The following is a 25,811-nucleotide window of genomic DNA, read 5'->3' as shown; positions in this document are numbered from 1 at the left end:
ACATAGTTTAATGAAAAAAAAACATTTTATTCCATAAATACTGTAAGAAATAGCCAAGGAATTTTGAATATTAGTATTTTTATATCCAAAATATGTACGTATAATTTATAGTAAAGTGTCCAAATGGTTTTTTTATTTTAATAAGCACTCCCAATTAACTGAGAACCAATCAAGAAGCTGTATATAGTTCTTTCTCTAAGGGTTTCTTTGGAGGTGGCATTTACAGTGATTTATTACATGGTTGGTTGCTTTTTAAATTTAATAAATCATCAAGTTTATTCTGTATCATCATTTCTGTCAGGCTGTGGACTTTTCAGTCTTTTCTAGTGTAGTTGTGACTCATGCATTCTCATTGTTGAACTGTTTGTCTTTGTGCAATCAGTATTATCACACACAGATAAAGCCATACAATGATGAGACCGAATCACACCTACACTAGAAAAGACTGGCAAGTGCCACATCCACGAGAGTTCCAGTCACCTGTGTCCTTGCCAACATTTAATGTCATCCATCTTTTACACTTGAACCATTTTGGTGTGAATATTAGAGTATGTCAGACTGTAATTACTCTTATAAAACAAGGAAAAACAACTGCTTTCTTTTTGTTTTGTTTTGTTTTTCAAGACAGGGTTTCTCTGTGTAATTTTGGTGCCTGTCCCGGAACTCGCTCTGTAGTCCAGGCTGGCCTTGAACTCACAGAGATCCTTCTTTCTCTGCCTCCTGAGTGCTGGGATTAAAGGCATGTGCCACCACCACCCGGCCAATTGCTTTCAATAAATCATGCAACTTTAATTTTTAATATGATTTGTAATGTTTTTACTACCCAAATAATAATAAGAGTAGGTAACTCAAATATTTAATGATAGAGTAGGTGAATTTATGATTCTGTAATCATGTATAGTTAGTTAGTTAACTGTCATAAACTGTGGTAATAAAAACACCAAAAAGCAAACAATTCCTCAAGTTAACACCAAGCCCCATCAGTGCATGTTAAAAGACTTCCTGGTCTGATTCAGAGTGAAAGTGAGAGGAAAGGAAGCTATGAGTGACAGTCTGAGGAAGACTTACCAAGGGCTCTAGAGGATCCTAGGCCAAGTGTAGCCATTGGAGGAGGTCTGTGTTTCCAAACATTGGACCTGCTTTCCCATCCCACCTCTCTCAGTAACTAAGGGCCAGATGTAGAAACAGATGTTTTACTGAGACTCCAGATAACTTTATACTCCTGGGGTTCTTGCTTTTTGAGTTCAATTAAGCCAAAATTGGTGATCACCAAACAGAATTCTAATGGTGAATTGACTGTCCCCACACTGAGTAACTAAAGAAATGTATGAATCCCAATTATTATGTTATATATTTTGTTTACTGCTCTAGTTGGTGATGGGACCAGGGAGAATGGAGCCAGTAAATGAGGTGGATTAAACTCTCATGCAATAATCAACTTTATTCAGAGCATCAGACAATTTATACTCTGAGGGTTAAGAGGAGTTAGATAAATAAAACATACAAATACAAGGATAAGTAGCATGTGACAAAAACATGTTTTTCTGTAGAGGCATATGAACAAATAACAATAGCCAGTTGTAATGAGAAATCTAAAGTACATTCACTTCTATCTTATCCCTTATACCTGGGAAGGGCACAAAACCACATTCCAAGAACAATTCTAGGTTTTGAAGAAACTGCAATCACAAGTCTTGTTTTATTAGAATTTCCTTACAAGCTTCAGAATTCTCTTTGCAGGACTCCATTCTTGGACTGTGTTCTGACAATATTTATTCACCCATGTTAGCCATTCTTTTTATGAATTCTCAACACATTAATTAAGGAGTCAAATATATAATGTGCTTGAAACTTCGAGACAATGATGTATACTAGGCAGTCCTTAGAAGATCAAGGTTGATTGAGTCCTTGGTATTTAAGAATAGGATGCATTCACAATGTAAACAGACTCTACCTTCTGCTTCTTCTTCCTGGCGTTTACTTCCCAATCCCCAGTAGATACTGGACAACTGCCTCTATGTTCTGTTATAGCTGCACAAAAAGTGAGTTCTGGAATGTTTTGAAAATAGCAAGATTTAAACAATTGCCTGTCACAGATTTGTTAATACTATACTTTTCATATCTAGTTAGTATTATCAATGTCTAAGTTTCTATTATTTAATATTTAAAATTGTTTAATTCTCATTTTGAAATGGATATTCCCTGAACTTACTTCATATGGCTGTGCTCTTAAGAGTAGAACATAATTTCATTTTTTTCAAAGTTTTTTTTTTAACTTCATTAGAAACTTTTAGGAGAAGGCATGTTAACAGTTATGACAAACTCCTCAAAGGGAAGGAAGGGAAACTGCATTAAATTAATGTGAACATCACTGTGGAAAGTCCCTATAGCTTTCCTATTGTCATAACATAAAAAGCAGATTACTAGCAGAGGTTTGACTCACAGAGGACGTGATCTCCCAGCAGTAGCTGCTCCTTCCACCTTGTAGACAGAGGCTTAGGGTTCTCCCTATTATGTTGCCCACATGTTTTCTTCATTTTCCTTTCAAGAATGTTATCCTTTGCTCCAGAAACCTCATTAACCATTCCATGAAGACTTAGGTTTCCTGGGTTAGCAGCTCACTTAGTAGTTTTTTTCTTTCCTGTCTTTCCCCAAATTTCTGTCTTCAGACAGACTTCCCCACAGTTGTAGTGTGTATCACCTGTTTACTTTGCTTTACAGTGGCTGTAAATGTAAATGCTTTCATGTTACTCCATAGTGTTGCATTTGACTGCTCACTTGACTGATAAAGCCACAGTATACTGTCTGAAAACAAGTGCAATTATGTGGCTGAATTCTACTAGGTAACTTTGAAATCTATTAAAATCTAATGAACAAATGTATCAATGAATGGTTTAACTGGCATTGGCATTTTATATTTCTAGGTTGGTAATGAGCATTGTAAGAACAAGAATTACACTTCCCTTTTCACCTAGTCTATTGGTACAGAATGTTGAATAGAGTAGGAACTGATACATTTTGGAACTTGTGAATTTAAATATTTTCATGTGCAATAAGTTGATACTACATTACAGTAATTTGGTGAAAGTAGCAGGACATTCTAGTACGTTCTGCTGCCTATGAAATTATCCCATTACTAATGTTTGCAACTTAGTGAAAGTATATTATTTCCTCTACCTACAAAAGATTTTGTGGATTTTTATGTCATTATAAAATTAATAGTTTTGGCTTGTATATCTAAATTCATATATATGTATATAAAATATATGTGTTTGTATATACATATACATTTACACTGGGCTTATCTAAATACTGCATAAAATAAATCAATGCAGACACTGTGGGTATAGACATACATATGTAGTTTAGCCAGAATTATTAACATCACACACACACACACACTCACTCACACATTTTATCATATTGTTAAACATAGCTAAAATCCATTTTTTGTTGTTCTTCTCACTATAAGCATTTCACCTCAGTAGAATGGTGCAACAGTTTATCCATCTATGTTTTGAGAAGCACAGTCCTGATGTCAGTTCCTAGAATGAAATTCTGAACCCAAATGTCTCAAGCAGCTCTGAAGGCTGCTGCTGACCAGGTCTCTAAGTCATAACTCTATCCTTTCACTCTGTCAGCTATGCTCAACGTGTGGTTGGAAACGGAATGAAAGCCCAGTCTGGAAATCCCGAAGTGAGAGTCAGAGGAAGTGACCCTGTGATAAATCAGATCATTGATAAACTGAAGCATGTTATCCAGGTAAGTGCTGGCTTGATTTTTTATGGATATACTCAACTGTAAATGAAGTGTGACTACTTTCCACATATTTGATAACTTTACTAAATGTATCTAATATCCTACCTGAATTGATCTTTGTAATAATTTATTTTTATCTAGAGTTCCAGAAATAGTTTTTTGAGCCATTATCATTTAAAGTCAATCCAGATGGTATGGTGGGTGATCTGTGTATGCGAAAAGCAAGGCTTTGCCTTTCACATTTCAACTATGAACCTCTTAGGGTATATTCATCCTCAGTAAAGAATAAGCCTAGAAATTACTACTACTAAAAAAACCATATAAGACCACAAAAGCCAGAATTGCCTTTCATATGACTATATGAACTTTGCCGTGAAAATAGCACTATCCTTAACCAAACAACACACAAATAATCTGCATTTCTGGTACTTATTTATTTCACATTTTACATATTAAGTGTGTAATCTTCCTAGTGGGTATTCATTCAATACTTCTGCTTGTTCTTTTAGGTCATATGCGTTGATGTTTTTAATACATAATATATGAACCATATTCAGATAATTATCCAAAAATTATTTCACAAACTTTATTAATTGAAATAATGCTATATATTGTAAATACCACCTGCATCCCACATTTAGTGCTATTTGATGTAGGAAGGAGTATGTCTTAAGTTATTAGTCATTCTGTAACAATTTATGTATGTATATACTTTCATTTCATCCCAAACTTGGTGTAGATAGTTGATCATTTTAAGTATGATACTATAGAAAATCTAAATAGCTCTGAATTTTATTTGCATGTAAGGTGTGTCTGAGTCACTTGTATGGTTGTCACCATTTCAGCTTATTCAGAGACAATTAATTGTTTGGACTCAGCTCGTGAATCTCTAAATCCCAATAAAGCATATGTAAGGGGACAGAGAAGCTAGTGGACAAAGTTATAGATTTCTTTCGGCTACATTGCCTATCCTGTTGCACCCACAATGGCATCTCAGAAATCCCTTTGAGTGGAAGAACCAGAGGTAAGTTCTGCTCAGAAAAACGTGTAAGAGAAAAACATATGAGAAATAGCTGAGAGCACCCATACCCCTCAAACAGGTAAAACTAAACTAATTTCCTCAAAGACAAAACTCCAACGTGAAATAGCTGTTATGCTACCAACGAGTTGAATGCTGAGGTACATCTGGGGACAGAAATCCTGAAGATTGTATCAGGAGCAGAAGCAACAGGGAGGAAGGGGGGAAGGTGTTGGCACCTGGCCCACCAGCTGAGGTCACCTGGAGGTCTGTTGTCCTCAGAAGCAGTAGTTCTCAGACCATCAGTGACTATACCTCACACATTCACTAGAAACTCGTTCTGCCAAATTTCCTTTTGATTGCAAATTTTCTTCTCCACAGCAACAAGAAGAGCATTGCTGCTGAAATTGATCGAGACAGTGATAACCTAATGAGGCTTCAAGAAAACTTAGGATATTATTTTACTTCCTGAGTTTCTGTTGGCTCGAAGTCAATATATTAGCAACTGCATACACAGGTCAAGTAAATGTCCACTATATGCTTCTGTACATTTTTCTGAGTTGGAGGTACCACAAGGAAAAGATACAGAATGAGGATTTGTAGTTGAGTGTCCTGGCAATCAATTAGGATACAGGAAAGTAAGATTGTTTAGAGAAATGAACAGAAATATACTGTAGTAGTTCTGGTACTAGACAGAAGTTTTATCTTGACTCAACAACAACTCAGGATGGCAGACCCCTTCAGGTTGCTTGTAGAGAATCCAATATGCATATTTTTAGTCTCCAATGTGCACTAGACATTGCTAGATAATACTGGGATAAGGATGAGCTATGCTAACTCAGCTCCAATCAACAGCAGCCAAGGCAAAACTAAGACCTGTAGCTGTCAGAGTGATTTCCTCTTATTGATGTAACCAACCTTCTTATTAAGTAAGAAACACAGAAACAATGCGAAAGAGAAAGCCGAGAGGTCAGAGCTCAGAGCCAAAATCTCACCCTTCCGCCTGCGGTGTCCCAGCCTCCCGAATCAGAGCCCTATTTCCTGACTGTTCATCTATTTAAAGAGACAGAACAAGCCACAGCTATCTCACCTCACCAGTTCCTCAGCTGGTCCTGTTTCCTCAGACTGGAAGCTTCTGTGTCCTCATCCCAATAGCTCTCAGCTGAACTGTGTTGCTCCAAAGCCTGAAAGCTTAACCAGCCAAATGCTTCTAGTTTCTGGGTCTCACGCCCTATATATCTTTTTGCTTTATATCACCACTCCCTGGGATTAAAGGCTGGCTTTCTGGGATTAAAGGCGTGTGCCACCACCGACACACTCTTGCTATGGCTCTAATAGCTCTGACCCCCGGGCAACTTTATTTATTAACATACAATCAAAATCACATTTCAGTATAATTAGATTACCACCACAACCTCTTTTCAAAGTAACAACTCATAGTAATATCTAGTATGTGACTGTTTTGTAGGTATACATTGTTTGAAACTGTAATGCACAATTGATAATAAACCAGAATGTTAATATAATAATAATCAGTTCATTGTACTGTGAGACAACAAAATCTTCATGATTTCCATAGTGGGTTACAAATGACCTAGTGAGTGTACAATGTAGGCAGAGTTTTCCTGTCCCAACCACCTGCTTCCCAAATAACTGACTCAGAGACTTGATATTAAATTATAAATACTTGGCCAATAGCTCAGGCTTGTTACTAACTAACTCTTATGATTTAACCCATTTCTATCAATCCATGTGCTGCCCCAAGGCTCATGGCATTTTGTGTGTCTGACTCATTCTCCATCTGTCTGGTGACTCATTCTTCCTCCCAGCAATCTCAGTTTGGCTTTCCCACTTAACCTTATCCTGTTTAGCTATTGGCCAGTCAGTTTCTTTATTAAAACAGTCCCAGTGACATATATTCACACAGTGTAAAGGAATATTCCACAGCAGTACAAAGTGATCTTTGAGTGTGAAAATTAGAACTTTAATGATTTTATTTCATTCTTCCATTAATTATTTTAGGAAGTGAAATATGTCACTTTTTTATAATCATTTATAATATATATATATATAAATCTAAATAGCTCATATATATATAATGGGCATGCAATCAAACTGTTTCTATATCTATATACCTATATATCTATATTAATATGTATCTATCAATCATCTGTCAATAATCTATGATTTGTGTGCATAAACGAAGAAACCTGCTGCACCTAATGTGTCTATTGCAGCTGTTAATTGTCTAGGTAAGTACACAGACCTAAGAACATAAACACAAAGGAATGAGTAGATCTCCAGTCTCCAGACATTCATAAAAGGCCTGTGGAGAAGGCTTACTGATCTGTTGCTCCGCAGCATAGCTACATTCTTGTTAGAGAGATATCAAAGCCACATCCTTTTCAAGGTATTGCAGGGAAATGATCCTACTTTTAAGGCTCCTGTTCAGATTGCACCTCGTTCTTTCATCTTTGTAGGTATGCAGATCTCAAATTATTTGGACTTTCCTTTCATTGTAGAATTACAAGAAAATATCAAATATATGCTGCCTTTGAGGTCTGAATTTAAAGTCTGCTGGGATCATATGGCTGAAAATTAGATTTTTGTAAAGGATCACAGGAAGTCATTTCCTGAAAAGGTGTCACTAACACATTAGCCTTTTGTACCTTAGAATATACTGCTTCATCAGCTGATTCTCCTGCAGATGAAGAAAAGTTTTTATTTTGCCAGACTTCTGACACCTGATTTTATGTATATATATATATGTATGTATATGGCCTGGCAATGTGGCTGGTGTCATGTGCAACTGCAAAGGACAGTTTACATGATCCCTAGCGTCATTTGTGAGAATCCTCCGGTATGAGGATTCAACACTTTGGGGGTAGTATGGTCTGAGTGAGGGCAAGGACACTGGGATGTATTTCACAATCTAGTCCGTAGATTTAGATGAACATGCAAGTATTTGTGTAAAGTTGTTTTCACTGTAGTGGATGTTAGCTATGTTTGCAAATGTGCACTGTAGAAAAATGCCATACTTTCTAAGAGATTAATGTGTCCCTTGCCCTTTTGTCTGTATACAAGTATACAGAAATTATCTACCTCTATTTTTTGCCAGCAAAAATATTAGTAATAATTACCTCCATATGTTATTTGCGAAACACCTGTGTTCTTGGCCTGCTGTAGCCGTGACCTCATTCTCTCTAACTTCTGTAATTAATCACTAAGCAAGTGGGCAGAGATTTACGCTGAAATGGCCATATTCTCAATGTTTTTACAGTTATTTTTAAATACATTTAACATAAAATTTTAAAATTGTAGTTTGAGAGTAGGTTTATTAAACAGTGAGACAAGGTAGAGATGTCTACTCTCAGTGGATTTGCACTTTCCAATAATGTAAATGAACAAGCATCACAATAGCTGTCATGAACTACAAAGAAACACAGTAGACTGGGAGAAGAACTCAAGAAGCCCGTGCTACTGAATGAACAAAGAATGAGGAACGTTGGTGAGAACTCTGGGGCAAAAGGACTGAAAGTTCATCGTTTTTCTGGCATTGAAAGCACAAAGTTACAGCAGAATGGATGAACAGCAGAGACAACCTCGAAGTATGCATGGGGGAATGTTTGTAGGCTTCAGTTACAAGTGCATGTTGTTACACTAGAGTGAGTTTTGTACTAAATGGGAGAGGAAGACATTTAAAGTGGTCAGAGGATGACTTAATTCATGTTTTATAAAAACAATCTTGTCTCTCTTGTGGAAACTGGAGACCTTGTGGAGAAAGAACCAAAGAAAATCATACAGGTAGATGATGATAATTATTGGGAATTAGATGATCAGCATAGATAGTGATGAGAAGCAGATAAAGCCTGACAAATATTGGAAATGGAATTGGTTTGTGGGTAGATTGGAAGTAGGAGCTAGGAAAAGAACAAGGGGTCAATTAGGTGGTTCAGTGGGTAAGGCCATTTGCTGTAAACCCTGAAAACCTAAGTTATATGGGGAACAGAAACATATAACAATTTTGCCATGATGTTGAAGAGTGAGGTAGAACCCTGCCAGTGATCAGGAAATGCTAGCAGTATGGACCATTTGGATGTGTGAGAGACAAAATCAGAGTCCCTTAGCAAAGTTAGGATTAACAAGGCATCCCCACAATAGCCAAAATACCTGCCTTATCACATGATAGCTACTCTTTGCAGTTCTCCTTTCTGTGTGTAGTACTGTACTCAGGTATGTATTCACTTACCTACATATGTATATATTATAGACTAGGATCTGCATATAAGATAAAATCCGCCTGACTTATGAAAGAGACAATAAAGCTATTCATTTCTTTGTTTTTATTTTTAACTCTACCATGAATTTTCTTTCTTTTTGTGGTAAAGAATACATAAAATTATAATTGCTAGTGGAAGTAGTATGAAATCCATTATGAAGCTCCACAGCTTCAGAATGGCTGTTCTAACAGTATAGAAGTTCATTGAGATATATAGACTTTTATTTAGCTAATCTTGCCATGTGGGTTTTTTTTAATTAATTTGCAAGTTCTTTACAATTAATTATTTTTAAAATTAAAAATATTGTAGTCAGAAGATGATTTGCAGAGTTTCAAGGCTTCCTAGAGAAAGAAGTTTTAGCATAAATAATCTTAATATATTTCATCATTTAGGACAAGCCCTATTTCTATGTTCTTTCCTTAAATAGTATTGATAAGACTCAACGCAAATAGAAATCCATGGGGTATAGTGTGATAGTGTGTTCCTCATAGGCCATCTCAGGTCCGCACTGTTTCTGCACTTCCTGAAGGCTCTTCTGCATTGTAAACAGGGATCTTGGAGGAAAGACAGCATCTTACCTGCTTTCTCCACCTGTGATTCTGATCACTTTCTCCTGATTCTGCCACTCTGGGATCCCAGGACTATTTTTTCCAGAGCTTCTTCATAAAGAGTAATTTCTCAGGGTAAATACAACTGGGGAATTTCACCAGAGTGTAATATTAACTTCCTCAGATGTTTGCCTCCCAATGAGATTGGAAACAGTACTTCATTTCTCCTAATGTGTCTCATAGGGACAAAATCTGCAAACATTTTCCATTCGGATTCACTTTGCTAGAACTCCTTGTTCATATTGACTGCTTGTTTCAGAGGAAGTTGTCAGCACAAATGTTACAGCTGTGTAACAAATTGTCTTTAAACATTAAACATCTATCATTTTTAAGAGAAATGATGACAGAAGCTAAAATACTCACTGCTGGGTGCTATTAGGGTACAACTGATGCTTTTCTGCTTAGAAAGTAATTTACAAGCTTTCATTATGAGATGTAAGATGAAACGGCATTCAGATTTCCATAATCGTTTTACTGCCAAACCCCAAAATCACTACAATGTTGTTGAAATTGGTGAATTTAAGTAACATTTTATTTCCTCAAACCTTACCATTCCAACTCATTTAAGAGTGCTAAGTTTCTATTAAACATTTGCTTAATATGTACTAAAACTTTGTCATGAAAATATCTTCATGAATTAAGTGAATTTTATTCTTTTAATGAAGAATAAAAAATTATAATAGCTGCTTAAAATGTAACATAACCATACATATGATAGCATATATTCTAATGATCATAGTGTGCTATCTTAAGATAGAGATGACATTTTTATTTTATGTAGGGAACAACTATGTTAAATAGAATCTGTCTTTTTTACTTTTTTCTTGAAATACCAATATTATGAATACTCACTTTAGAACCATGACTAAAAGAGCTTCTAATTTAAATCTCAATGAATAGTTATAAAGGATAGTATTGCACATACAAAAAAAAAAAAAGACAAGAATTTCTAAAGATGCCCGTTATTTCAAAGTTTCTAAATTCTGAGGACTTCTCAAGCTTTTCTCATTAAGCTAACTGTGCAACACATTTTAGAAAATTTCTGCTTGTTTTAACTGTGAATCAAACCAGTCAGGCTTTTAGAATGGGGATGTCAACAGATTCTGGGAATTTTCTTCCTTTGACCAATCCTGTTCTGCTCTGAGGAAGTGCCACCATCCTCTGACCCCTTCAAACTTGATTCTAGTATACAGTGGTTATGGCCCCAGGCCTGTGGTACTAATATTCCATGACAGTTCTGCACTTGGAATTAGCAATGCAGCAGCCATCAAAACACATTTAGTTAACTTATTTTGAGAAGAAAGTACTTGAAATGTACTCAATAACTTTGAATGGCCATCTAATTCAACAATTAGCTTGTTTGAGAAAATTCAATTGAAGCCTGCTTCCTGGAGTAGGAGGTAGAAGGACTCTGACTCCATTATTGGCTGTTTCACTAAAAAAAAAAAGAAAAAAGGAAAAAAATCAATCACTAGCATAAAAGAGCCATTTCAATTAGTGTACAATCAACTGGAAACGAAGTCCCAAGAACTCTCTTTGGAAGTAATGAAATTAGGGTTGGTCATCGTTGATTTATTTCTGATTATTTAGAGTATGTAATTGTCTTACTTGGACAGAAGGCTAAGCCTTGTGTTCATTTCAGCTGCTGATCTGACATTGTAAGACTTGAGCAACTTCTCAGCTAAATTTTCTTTTTGACCATAATTGAAAGACATTGATAATTAGAACTTTCATTTTTAATTATTTACTCTTGTAAGATTTCATATACATGTATAATTCTCTGTGATCAAAGTCCCCTATTATCCTCTCTATTGTCCCTCCTTCCCCCCACCAAATCTCTTCTTCTTAAGCCCCTATGCTACTTCCACATCCTTTGTTTTGTGACCTACTATATCTGGAGTGGCCCACAGGAGCACTGGTGTGGTGTTATTTGCTTAAGTGGGGGCAATGTATCTGTGCTATACTCCTGAGGAATATGTCTCCTTCTCCCCTGTCAACCTTTGACTGTCTGCAGCCCCCTGGAAGGTGTGAGACCCTATGAACACCTCCTTCTAGGATGGAATGTTGATGGGCCTGGTCTTGAGCAGGTCTTCTGTAGATTGCCATTGCCACAGTGAGTTAATGAATACAACAGCCATGACAGAAGACAGCATGGTTTTGTAGCATTCCTTCTGAGGTGGTTTGAATGAGAATGGGCTCCATGGGCTCTTTTGCTTGAATGCTTTGTCCCCAGTTGGTGGAGTGTTTGGGAAGGATTAGGAGGTGTGGCCTTGTTGGAGGAGGTGTGTTCCTGGGGGTGGGCTCTGAGGTTTCAGAAGCTCATTCCACTCCCAGTTAGCTCCCTCTCTCTCTCTGCCTCACAATTGGTGTCTCCACATGTAAGTTCTGAGTTACTGCTCCAGCACCATGCCTGCTTGCCTGCTGCCATGTGCCCCAATATGATGGTCATGGACTCTCATTCTGAAACTGAAAGCAAGCTCCCAAATTAAATGCTAGGTTTTAAAAGTTTCCTTGGCCATAGTGCTTTGTCTCAGCAGTAGAAACTAGTAATTTTTAACTTTGAATTAACTTTTAAATTAGTCTGTAAGGTGAATTGTTAAATGGTCTTATTAGTAAAAAATCTGGAGCCAGATATTGGGGTGAAACCTGAAAGATCAGAGCAACAGAACAAGCCACAGCCAACCTCACTGCAACAACTCCTCAACTGAGCTTATTTCCTTAGATTGAAAGCCTCTGAGTCCTCACTTAAATGGTTCTCAGCTGAACTGCTGATAAAAGCCTCTAGTTCCTGGTCCTGAAGCCTTATATACCTTTCTGCTTTCTGCCATCACTTCCTGGAATTAAACATGTGTGTCCTTCCCAAGCAAGGATATGAGATCCTAAGTACTGGGATTAAAGGTGTATGCCACCAAGTCTGGCTCTCTTCCCAGTGTGACCTTGAATTTACAGAGATCCAGACAGATCTCTGGCCTCCCATAGGATTAAAGGCGTGTGTGCCACCACTGTCTGGCTTCTATGTCTAATCTAGTGGCTGGCTCTGTCCTTTGATCCCCAGATAAGTTTATTAGGATACACAATTTATTGGGGTGCACAGTGTATTACCACATTAGCCTTACCATTCTTTGATTCTAATATTCTTTTTGCTTTCTGTAGTCTTCCCTGAGCTTTGGAGGGCTTGTATACATGTTTCATTTGTAGCTGAATACTCAATATTTCTGATTCTCATCCCATTGACAAGTTAGGAGTCTCTAAATTATCCTTCACCAGCCTCATGAACACTCAATACTTAATGGTTCTTGTCCCATTGACAAGTTAAGAGTCTCTGAATTGGCCTTCACCAGCCTCAAACAGAAGCTTCTTTTCCCATGGCTGAGAGCAGCAATGCTCTTGGAAGTAAACTTCCTTTTCTCTTAGGCAACTGAGAATATCTATAAACATTGATAAAATAATCTAAAAGCTTTGTGTATTTATTTTAAAATAAGATGAAATATGATTTAAGAAAATGTGACAAATTATAACCACTTACAACTAAATTCAGATTTCTTAAGAAATTAAATCCAATGGGGTTTAAATTATTGCAGGAATAATGAAATACAGAGATAATTATACACTGTATTATTCTTAGGGTTATTCTTGTCAACTTGGTTGGGTTGAGGGGTGCTTCAGAGTTTAGTAATGCATATGTCTGCATGAGTCAGTGAGGGTATTTCCATAGTTATATTAGACCATGGAGGCTCCGACTTATCTATTTATCTCAGCAGCTGAGTACACTGCTGAGAGATGGTGGAGATGTGGAGGATGGAGCATGGTTGAGGGCAGTAGGTCACTGCAGACATGCCCATGAAAGCTACATTTATCCAATTTTACACTGGCTCCCTTGTATTACTATTCTGCTTTGCTTCCTCTCCATCGTGATATAAGTCACTCTGATGTTCTCCTCCATCACAGAGGTCTAGAACCTCTGAAATTGGGATCTAATCTGAGTCTTTTCTTATCATAAACTTTGCTTATCTGGTATTTGGTCACAATGCTGGTAAAACTGGCAACTATATTAAGTGTCAAATGTAATTTTGTTTTTGTTTTGTTTTTGTTTTTGATTTTGTTTCTTTTCGAGACAGGGTTTCTCTGTGCAGCTTTGCGCCTTTTCCTGGAGCTCACTTGGTAGCCCAGGCTGGCCTCGAACTCACAGAGATCCGCCCTCCTCTGCCTCCCGAGTGCTGGGATTAAAGGCCTGCGCCGCCGCCGCCGCCGCCGCCGCCGCCGCCACCGCCGCCACCACCACCGCCACCCGGCCAAATGTAATATTTTTAAGACCATCATCTATCTCCCAACTGAGTAATTTCAAATAACTAAAAAACAAACAAACCCAACTTTTTCTTCAGTTTTCACAAAATAAGCATTCCTTGACAAAGCAACACAGTAAGGAACAGAGTTGATTTTCATAAAATATGTGGCTGAATTCCAGCTCATGTGACCAGTCCTTTGTGACTACAGTCAGCTCATCTAACACACTTCAGCTGGTGGTATATTTACTCAAGACTTGCCCTGATGATTTTTCAACTTGATAATTTCTGTTTGATAATTGTTTGCTTCTGCTAAATTTTTTAAAACAATTTTTAATTCTTCACTCGCTGATAGTGACATGGCCTCCTGTAGTCTGGATGTTTCCACCATCATCCTACCGGAAGGATTCTTGCTGTACTGACTGATGATCCTTACTTTTTCAGTTACGTATTCAACAACATCTTATTAATGATTATCTCCTTTGACTTTGAAGTACTTACCTCTACAGCGCATTTCCTCTCTTGGCTCCTCTCTTCTGATTTCTCAGCAAGCTTTCTGACTACTCTCATTATATGATCTTTGTCTTTTTCCTTCTTTAGCTCTTTAAAAGCTATTTTGAGATACCATGCAATCACCTTCTTCTTCCCTTCCTCTGCCATAGAGACTCTCATAACTTTGTGATAACCAACTATCTTCTTCCAACATGTTTCCTCTGAGCCTCAAATAACTTCAATTGCCTCAGATAACTTCAAATTTATTCTCATACTGGACAAGCAACATGGAGGTTCAGATTCAGGATGGCCACAAAAACTCAATCCTGATAGAGAGAACTTCTTACTCTGATTTGCATCCTTATGCCCTTTCTCAGTTCCCTAAGCCTGTAACTTGATTAGCTGTTTAATCACACCCTAGGCTGGTGACCAACCCACCACTGAAATCCTAAACTTTCCCCCATCTCTTTAACTTGTATGGTTCATTTACCTCATGATCATCATAGTAGTTGACACCACTGCACTTGTCTGTCTAGGACAGAGCACGAGTTTCTATTTGTTTTCAATTTGGTCTAGAAGACATCAGTACCGTTATCTATAGCTGCCATCTCCAGTTCCACTCCTACACTTTATGTAACAAATTACGCTTGTCTCCTGTATCCTCCATTCATCTTGAGAAATTCCTAGTTCTCTTTTTGTAGCAGATTCCAATAGATAATCACCAGTATATCAGCACACTGGATATGGCATTAACCCTCTAAAAACATTCAGAAACCACTATGTGATTATGATGAAATTGAATTACCTGCATTTTTGTTTTTTTTTCTTTTTTGCTAAATATATAAATTGACAACATGGCATCTCTTTTCTAAAGATATTCCAAAATACATACCAGTGAATTAAATATATTCACTTACAAAGAAAGCATCTAACACATTTTTAAAGATTCAAACATTAAAGCGTGGCATTCACATGCATGGTTGGTGGTTACAATCCACATGAATGCAGAGAGTTTTACTTGCAAATAAGTGAAGGTAATTCACCCTTTAACTCCTGGGTGCATGAAGGTACCAGGGAGAATAAAGAAACTGGGAGACACTGGAGGTGGTGGTGCATACCATTAATCCCAGCATTCAGGAGGCAGAGGCAGGTGGATCTCTGTGAGTTCCAGGCCATCCTGATCTACAGAGCAAGTTCCAAGACATCCAAGGCTACATAAAGAAATCCTGTCTTGAAATCCAAAACAAACAAATGTAGATGTAACCAACCGTCTTATTAAATAAGAAACACAGAAACAATGTAAAAGAGAAAGCCAAGAGGTCAGAACTCAGAGCTAAAATCTCACCCTTCCTCCTGCTGTCCCAGCTTCCCGAAAGAGAGCTATATCCTGTCTGTTTGTTTTTTTTTAATAGTATTTTGTTCTGCCTTCTCATTGGTTGTAAACCCAAACACGTGACTGCCTCGTCACTGTCTGAATGTACAGCCCCCTAGGTCTTAAAGGCATGTGTCTCCAATGCTGGCTGTATCCCTGAACACACAGAGATCTATGGGATTAAAGGCATGTGCCACCACCGCCACACTCTTGCTATGACTCTAATAGCTCTGACCCCCGGGCAACTTTATTTATTAACATACAATCAAAATCACATTTCAGTACAATTAGAATACCACCACAAACAAACAAACAACAACAAAAGCAAAAGATACTGACTGGCATAGTCTATGATGAAATGAACGTGTTTTGTTGGACTCCTGATATAATTTACATATAAATTGCCCCCAAAGTCCATTGTGTTACATGCTTTATCCCCCGAGTGGCATTATTTGAAGGCTGTTGTAATATTGAGAGTTGGAATGTAATTGAGTGATCTTTAGTCTATTGATTGAATCCCCAAAAGAACTGGGAGATTCAAATCTCTTGTCACTTGTGTTCTTAATCACAGGATAAGCCTTTTCTTCCACCATTGCCAATATTACCATCTAGCACTCCCACTGAAGTCCTAAAAACAATGCTGTATCATGAATTCCTAAATGGTCTAATGAATTAAAAACAAACAAACAAACACAGAGCCAGATATTGGGGTGAAAGCTGAAAGATCAGAGGAATAGAGCAAGCCAGCCACAAGTTCTTACCGCTAGGAAATCCTCAGCCCAAGAGAGCTACTTCCTTTATATTCACATCTTATATACCTTTCTGTGCCCTGCCATCTTACTTCCTCTTTCTGCCCAGCTCTATCACTTCCTGTCGGTCTGTACAGACCTCTATGGTTAACTAGTGTCATGATTAAAAGTGTGTGCCACCAATCCTGGCTCTGTTTCCAGTGTGGCCTTGAACTCACAAAGGTCCAGATGAATCTCTGCCTCTCCAATGCTAAGATTAAAGGCGTGTGCTACCTACCACTGCCTGACCTCTATGTTTAATATAGTGGTTGGCTTTGTCCTTTAATCCCTAGGCAAGCTTTATTTGTTAGAGCAGAAATAAAATATCACCACACAATGAGTCCTCTTTATTATGGGCAGGAGCTATAAACATCCAGAGCCTAAATAAACATTTTCTCTGCAGGAATTTATTAAAGTAATTGTAAGATGCTTTACACAACTCCCCAATTCAAGAATTGTACACTGAAACATTCTTCTCTTTGTATTCCACCAACTGCAAGGCTTAGGGATTGAGTTATTAGGGGTGGCAGGAATGAAGAAATGACAGTCACATGTATAGAAAATCTGGGATCTGGTGGGCTGTACATTTTGATGGATACACTCTAATGGCAACCCTAGGGAACATAACACACTTGCTTCACACATCTGAACTCAGAGGATTTATTGTATACAGTTGATTGAGAAGGCGGAGCTACTATATACAGCTAAAAAGAGAATGGAAATGTGTTTAGCTGATCTCCATAAGAAGTCTTTATAGGAGAGTAGTCTCAGGCTGTGGACATCCTGGAAGAAGAAGCCATGGTCAACATTTTCTGTACACATGGTTAAGATCCACACAGGGATCAGGGAATGCTTTAGCATTGCTCTGTGTCTGAGGTATTGAGGTCCTTGACATGGCTGTGCTCATATAAAACACTACACACCCATTCATTATTGATCTGCTTCTTATGCATTTATTCAGGGTCTTCTCTGCTCCCCATAGCACTTGTGTTCTATCCACCAATACCTAGGTTATTCTACGTGCATTACTTCTGATCATGGCATTGCTGTCCTTGACCAATTTCAATATGTGGAGTTCTGTCTCACAGCTGGAATTTCAGTCTCCTCTTTGTTAATCTGTTTTTTCCCCTATGTGTTCTAGAGAAGACCCCCACCAGCTGAGTCTGGCTATTTACTGAAATTCATAGTTCTATCCCCCTGCTTTGAATTGTAGCTTTGAGGGATCATGATAGCCTACTTTACCAAACCACCTACCTACCCATACAACAAACAAACCCAAAACAGCCTTTTGTGTCCACCTACACATAATTGGGCAGTGGGAGGAGTTACAGTTTTCCCTGGAGAACTACCATAATTTTTTTTCCACTTGCCTCAAGGTCTAGCATGCAAAAATTGTCTCTCTAATGATCATTTTCAGCACTTCATTGCCATATATAGTTTTTTTAATAGCTCACTCATACCTAACCTTAGCTTTCTGCAGGTAAATGATGAGTCCATAATGCTTTACAGATTCAATAAATTTACTCTAACCACTCGACAGCAATTTTATGAATGTGCTTTGAAGATATAATTTGTCAGAGCCGAGCAGTTCCAGGATGTGTTCCTTGCAGTTCAGTAGCACTTAACCAGATGGCCTCCTATGGCTGAGGAGCAGTTAAGACACCTAGAAAGAAGGCTGACTTTAGGAGGGAAATGATTGCTGGGGACCAGCCAGGACATTTCTTAGGCATACACTTTTGAAGAAGAAAGATAGCTATTATGTAAAGATCCATTAGAAACTAAACCATGAGAGTTCTGTACAAGTTATAATACACTAGAATATACATATATGTATAAATTATAATAACAATAAACATAGCAAATCTTATGAATATAAGCTTTCTGTTTATTATGTGATTCATACTGATGTGGTAGAACCTTAACCAGTTTCATTAGATATAGAACAAATCATAGATTTTATAGTAATAAGTTGGAGTAGGTATGTCATCATGGTGAGTCAGCAAGTGTTTCTGAAAATTGATTTTGAAATTTTATAATGTGAACTATAGTATGAAACCAGATCTACCACTTATTAAACAGGTGGTTAAATCCTATTTAACTTCCTTTAATACCCCCTTTCTTTTTATCATACAAAGGGAGCTTGCCAGCTTTTAACGTGAAAGTCTAAATTTAATTTATGAGATGGTCATAGGAAAGCAAGATAGCTTACCTTTGATCAATCCTAGGAAATTTCTACGTTAACTTCCACATTTTATTTAACAAATAAGCCTTTTAATGCTTTTCTACAAGAATCACACCTCCAGGGAGGATGGCTAAAATTTCTAGAAAAATAAATATATTCTTAAAACATTTTATTTCATGAAGAACTTATTCTTAAGAGTTGAAAAATGCATATTTGCATCCATTTCAATGTAAGCAGAATATTAATTTCATAATAATATCCCATTATAAAACATAAGCAAAATATAACTTGAATTTATAAAAAGTTATTTGCACTTAGTTCTTTTTTAGGTAACCATATATATAATATTATATATGTATATATTCTTTTTTAAAAAAACAAAAGATTTATTTTTATTTTATGTGTGCTAGTGCCAGCATGTATGTGTGTGTACCACATCTATGTTTGGATGCTAGGAGAGGGCATCAGATCCCTTGAACCTGGACTTACTAGGAATTTTGAGACACCTTGGGGGTGCTGGGAACTGAAGCTGGATCCCTGGGAAGATCAGCAAGTGCTCATAACTCTTGAACCATCTTTCAGCACTACATATGAATGTTTTCACTGATAATGCATACTTCAGTGTTAGCATTAATTAATATAACCAAGAGTTGAGTAACTTTACCCAAGTGTTAATTTCTGTGCTCAGTTAATGAATATGATGACCACTTTGCAAATTGTTCTAATTTTAGTTACTTAAGAAGATTTCTTTATCTGATATTTTCAAAAGTATTGCAGCCTTCAAGATTTTCCACTTAAGACTAATCTTTACGTTCAAGGCTAGAGTGAAATCCTTAACTGTAATCTCCATTCACCATAGAACATAAAAGCATTAATAAAATGGTGTAGATAAAATAAACAATTAATTTGATTACTATAAATAAAGTAAAAATAACAAGAAAGCAAATCTCCCCAAATATTACATATTAATAGGAAGTATTTGAAATCATTCTCGTGATAAATAACTATTTTTAACCTTAAATTGTAATTTTAAAATTGTTGTAATTTTTGATCCGTCTATCTGTCTGAATTCCTGGTAGATGTGCTCAACATTCTGATAAATACAAAGAATACAAAATGAAGAAAATGAAAACACTGGTGAGGGTAGAAGAAGACATTCTAGAAAGAATACCTATTTAATAATGAACTGGTTTGCCTCTGAGGCCAGTGGTGAGGAGAGACTGAAATCTCTTTTTCTTCTAAATATATTTGAAGTTCTAGTATGAAACAGGAACCCTCCTAGGGTATTTTTGTATGAATCAAGGCCACTTACGACAGCTTTCAAAAAACAGTATAAAGCTGAAAATGTGCAAAGATAAAAACAAATATTTACATAATAATTAGAAAAATGAAAGATCCACTTTCATTTCTCCTCCAGCCTTAGGAAATACATATACAGTACCCAAAACATAGAAAGTATATCCTCCTAAATAAGGTTAGAATTAATTATCAGAGGTTATTGAAGTAAAGTGACGTTATTTAATTAGAATATATTAACAATATGATTGAAACAATATTATGTCTTGTTTATAGTGTAAGTGATAAGTGACTGAAGAAATAGTGGACAATGACGTATTTTGACAGTCTACTGTAACGATTTAGTGTTAGAAAACTCCTCTGCAGAATTTGGTAGAATTGCCCAATTTCTGTTCATGTGCATGTATGCCTAATTTAAGATACATCCTTCCTAAAGAAATGTTACATGGACATAACCGAAGCAGAGAAGCAGATAATTCTATTCTTTTCAGCCATGAGTGGTGTGTGTGTGTGTGTGTGTGTGTGTGTGTGTGTGTGTGTGAATAATTTTGAAGCATGTTCTATTCTACCCAAATCTCCAATAATATTGTAACTCAAATCAGGATTTTGAGTGTTTGGGCAGGTTCTGTAGAGAAGCTGTGCTGGCCAAAGCTAGCATCTAACTCTCTTTTTCTATTTTTCAAGGTACTATGCATTCCCAATTGTAACTGTCATGAGGCACATTTTTACAAATGTGCAGACAGTACACTTAGAATTAGTTAGAGCGAACAATTCTGACCTGTTGAAATCATCATAGAAGTAATACTTTTTAGTATCTTTGTTCATAATCAGGTTACTCTGTTGATAGGAAAAAAAACAGGAATTAAAGGCATGATTTCTAAGTTCAATACTGATTTATTTGCAGAAATTAAAAATCAGGTTAAATTATTACAAAAATTACAGTGAAAACTAGTCTGAGGTACAAATGAAATTGTATTTTGTTGTTGAATTTAAACAGTACCTTTTTTTAAAGGATTGGTTTATTGAAGCATTATCAGTGGAAAAACATGTGCTGTAATTAAATCATTTCAATAATCATTTCTTGAGGTCTTAATATGCTGCATTTCACACTTCATAGTGGTAGATAAGAACTCTCTGTAAGGGTGAGTTCTAAGAAAGTCAGAGCTGTTATGCAGAGGAATTCTGAATTCTCTATAAATATAATTCATTATCAGTACTTTCCTCTTCTAAAAATGTTAGAGAACTTAAAATTCTACATTAGTGTATTATAATAATACATTGGCCTGATACGGTTGTATTGTGTTTATCAATTATACAAGGCATAGAAACAAGGTGAATAGAACTTTAGTGTGGCAACACTTTCTTTCATCTTTGGTAAAATATTATTCATTTTATGAATGATATAGATTATTTCAATCTAGAAATAAATTTTCATGACCTTTCTGTACAGTACAGCAACATTTTCAAGTATTGATTGCTTAGGTCTTATGTCCTATATTGCAGTTTGTTTATTTAAACAGAGTATAAAAAAATAACAGTGCCTAAGAACTAGTGCTGACGTCCTTTGCCCCACCCCACCCCGCCTCACCTCCCGTTCGCTCTTTCCAACACAGGAAATTTCATCACTGGAAAAGGGAAATGATAATGGAGCTGTTGGCAAGGTAGATTCTTTGCCAATTACTATTTCGCATTAAAACAATTTCTCAATAGATGAAGTGTTTGGGGGAAATATTCTTTAAGAATTTAATGTGCAGGCACACCCTAACAAAATAATTTTATTTATTTATGTATTTATGTATTTATTTATTTATTTATTTAATGATTTAATTTAATTTTACACATCACGGATTCCCTTATCCTCCCTCCTCCCCCCCCGCCCTCCCCCCAGCTTGTCCCCCATTCCCATCTCCTCCAGGGAAAGGACTCCCCTAGCGATTCAGCTCAGCCTGGTAGACTCAGTTAAGGCAGGTCCAGTCCCCTCCTCCCTTCAATCAGGCTGAGCCAAGTGTCCCTGCATAGGCCCCAGGCTCCAAACAGCCAGATCGAGACTGAGCCGGGTCCCACTGCCTGGGGGCCTCCCAAACAGTTCAAGCTGATCCACGGTCTCACCTACCCAGAGGGTAAACAGATCAGAGGAAGAGAAAACGCTTCTTTTTCTCATGTGCTTGTGCATGCATGCTTACCCATGCAGTTCCTGTCTGTTACTTCACCGCTGGACTGGTTAATTGGTTAAGCTCTCAACACTAACAAAAATGTCACAAGTCTCACCTGTTTACACTTCTAATTCACACGTGTCTCTACCTTCTGTCGTACTGGCCCTGCTCATCTGGTCTCTAAACACCTGGCCCACTCAGAGTTTCTAGTTAATGTAAATTATTTCAGGGACTATTTACTTACCTGATTTCATAATCACTGTAATCAAAGCCTGATTCAGAGCAGAGGAACGGAGGGAAGATGTAACAGAGGCCAGCAGTTGCTAACATAGAGGACTGGCCATAAAGGTAAGCGGCTTTAACACATTTTCTCAAACTGTATAGCAGCATTTCAAAAACTATCTTCTCAGCACCGGTGTCATAAATACAAGAACATTTTTTTTTAGGAAAGTTTTCTTTCAGTTCTATTTTTGTGACATTAAAGGTGAGAATGTTTTCTGTTTTCAACTTGTATCCTACACAGTTTCTGTCCAGTTCCTCAAAGTCCAGACTCCAGATTTGAGCAAGTAGAACATTTCTTTCCCATTCCCTGGTAACCTCACTTAGACCTAGCCCCATACTCCAGACTCAATCAACCCAGCATTTTCCACTGTCAGACTGTGAACACGATCATATCACCAGTGCAGTGAAAATGTATTTGCTTTTGAACAACTTGGAGCTTACACCATACAGGGGTTACTTCTAAAATTATGTGAAACTTTAAGAATTTGGGGTCAAATGACCTTAAAGAAAAACACTGCAGTTGTGAGTTAGGAAGCAGTTATGTGGCCGTCAGTGTCAGGGGGAGAGTGCACTGGGTCTGTTGGGGTTTGGACTGTGTTGGCTGAACTGCCATAGAGAATCTGCATGAGCTTAGTTTTCTTCTTTTTGAGAGTTAAACACCACAGTTCACATGGATCTACCAGATAGATTTTTCTTTTTATTGGATGAGTGAGCATAGACTGCTTACCTACATTTGAATTTTCTGCATACACTTCTCTTTTCAACAACATCTCTCATTTCCTCATCCTGTAAACAGATGTGATTTTTATTCTTTTCCTTTTCATTGAACACCTCATTTGAGACTTTTTTCACTTGATTTAATTTAACTTTTTAATGGTGGTACATCTGTTGCTGTCTATATCTGGTTGTCATTTTAATGGTTTGCCTAGAAGCTGAAACCATGATAGAGGTATATTTTCCTGCTGTTCCCTCTCCTTTGTTCTAGATGTATCTATTTTTAAGAAATTGAGTTGGTTTGCTGTCACAGATTTTGCTTTGCCTTTCAAAGCTGTTCATCTACATTCATTTATATGCATACCTTTGGAAACATTTTTTTGATTAATTGATGTATAAAATATAAGACTTCCCTTAGATGTCTTTTAGTATTTCCCAGAAGCATGTTGGTAGAGATTACTTAATGGTTAAAGGCTTCAGAACAATAAATTTGGCTACAGGAGGACAATTCCCAAATGCACAACTTAGATGATAAACTAGCCTTTAGAGGCTCACAACTGATGTTCATTTGTCATTTTAATATTCATACAAATTTAAGAAGACCCTCTAATCAGCACCAGCTACATAATCTTCAAGGCCCAGGTAAAATGAAAATGTGGTACCTTGTTTAATTTCAGATAACCACATAGGTCTAATGTAGGCTGGCATTCTATCAACTGAACTACGTCTCTGCCTAGCTGCATTTTACAATGTTTGGTTGGCATGAAAGGTTGATTGACTACTACTTCAGTAATCCTTTTAGAGGGACAGTTTTCAAACACACCCTTAAGCTCAACATGTCCACAGTTAGATCTTTCCTCAGAAGCTGAGTCTTCCTCAGATGTCCTGTTTCTGTTCTAGATACTACCACCACACAATCATTGGACTTAACATGTTAGAATGTGCTAGGATTACCATATTCACCTGTCTATAGTTGTATTGCAAGAAATGTTGCCTCCTGATCATGGCCTTCTCCCATTTTTATTTATTCCAATCCAAGTCATGCACACATTAGCTCTCAAGGGAACCATTACACCAGCCCTTCAGCGTGCAAGAACTCCATTTTGACGTCAGATTGCCATTTAAAGCAGAAGTTAGGTGACATTTATCTAGCATGTCTTTGTTATACTAAAAATACAATAATTTGCACCAATGGAAAGTATCAAAGACTATTAGGGTCCAGCCTCTAATAGTCTTTTCCCAGGGTTTCCAGAAGAGACGCTACCAACAGTGAGAAATAATCTGAGGGAATGAATCTAAGTACACCGAGTTCTTTAGTCCATTCACTTTATTCTTCTCATACGAAACTCTATCTCCATAGCTTCGATTCTGTCCTCGTACTTAGCTCCTCCCTGTCACTTCTCCTCCTGTCCCCTCATAGTTCTAAGTTCTCTCCGTCTTGTCCTTATCTTCATCTTTGTCCCTCTCCGTCTTCATTCCTCCCCTGGAACTGGTCCAAAACCTTACAAGCCTTCAGACTTTTACAATGCAATGCAAGTATTTCAAGGTTCCCACAAGAGCAGTGATAGCTTTATTTGCAACCCCCAAAAAAGGGAGTGAATAAAGGAGGTGGGGTCAAATAAGGGCTGGAATAAACTAGAAAGGGAATTTATGTGCTCAAAATATATTCTTAGAAGTGGTTAGGTGTGCTCAAACTACAATCTTAGAGGTGGTTAGGTAAAAGAGACTATGAGTCACTAAAATAAAACTGCCTTTTTTTCTATGTTGCCATTTTCTGGCAGGGTGAGGGAAGAGTACTCAATAGCTAGGTGACTTGCATCACAGCTTGAAGCACCTGGTATGAAAAAGCCCTTTTGTTCTAAGTAAGTTGCTCAAGGATGACACTTGGGCTGTTGTCCAAATCTTAAATGGTTTTATAATAATAAAAAAAAAACAAAAAACAAAACAGAGCCAGATATCAGAGTGAAAACTGAAAGACCAGAGAAGCAGAAAAGCCAGCCACTAGTTCTTCCCTCTATGACATCCTCAGTCTAAGGAGAGTGCGTTCCTATTTCCTCACACCTTATATATCTTTCTCTGCCCAGACATCACTTTCTGGGATTAAAGGTGCATGTGCTTCCCAAGCAAAAGCATGAGACCTCAAATGCTGGGATTCTCTCCTAGACAGGATCAATCTCATGTACCTCAGTGTGGCCTTGAGATCACAGAGATCCAGTCAGATCTCTGCCTCCCAAGAGATAGGATTAAATGTGTGTGCCACCACTGCCTGACCTCTATGTCTAATCTAGTGGCTAGCCCTGTCCTCTGATCCTCAGGCAAGTTTATTAGGGTACACAATATATCACCATAGGCTGTGAGAGATAGGAGGGTCCGAGCTAAATTTGCACAAGAAACAAAGTTATGCATCTAACATCCACCTGGCCTAGGTGATGTTCCTGTCTCCCTATGGATGTTTACCTTAATTCAAGAGGCACAGGTGGTCTGGAAAGCTATTCTGTCTGTCATTTGTCTTTGGATGTTTGAGAGGTATCTCAGATAAGATACAATGTTAGAAGTTCTTAGAAGCATACATATCACACAAGAA

At 37.3% G+C, this 25,811-nt stretch overlaps 1 protein-coding gene across 1 annotated transcript in view; it reads left to right on the top strand.

The window, feature by feature from the left end:
* The window catches only part of Gpc5 (glypican 5), a 1,331,644-nt gene that overhangs the window by 434,721 nt on the left and 871,112 nt on the right, over positions 1–25,811 (top strand). The window contains exon 6 of the mRNA XM_037208786.1: positions 3,642–3,762. Within this exon, the coding sequence (XP_037064681.1) occupies positions 3,642–3,762 (121 nt within the window). The remainder of the gene's footprint in view (positions 1–3,641; positions 3,763–25,811) is intronic.

Source organism: Peromyscus leucopus, chromosome 9, assembly GCF_004664715.2.
Source record: "Peromyscus leucopus breed LL Stock chromosome 9, UCI_PerLeu_2.1, whole genome shotgun sequence".
Classification (NCBI taxonomy): domain Eukaryota; kingdom Metazoa; phylum Chordata; class Mammalia; order Rodentia; family Cricetidae; genus Peromyscus; species Peromyscus leucopus.
The sequence above is the reverse complement of the archived record's forward strand: the minus strand, read 5'-3'. Positions and strand labels throughout refer to the sequence as shown.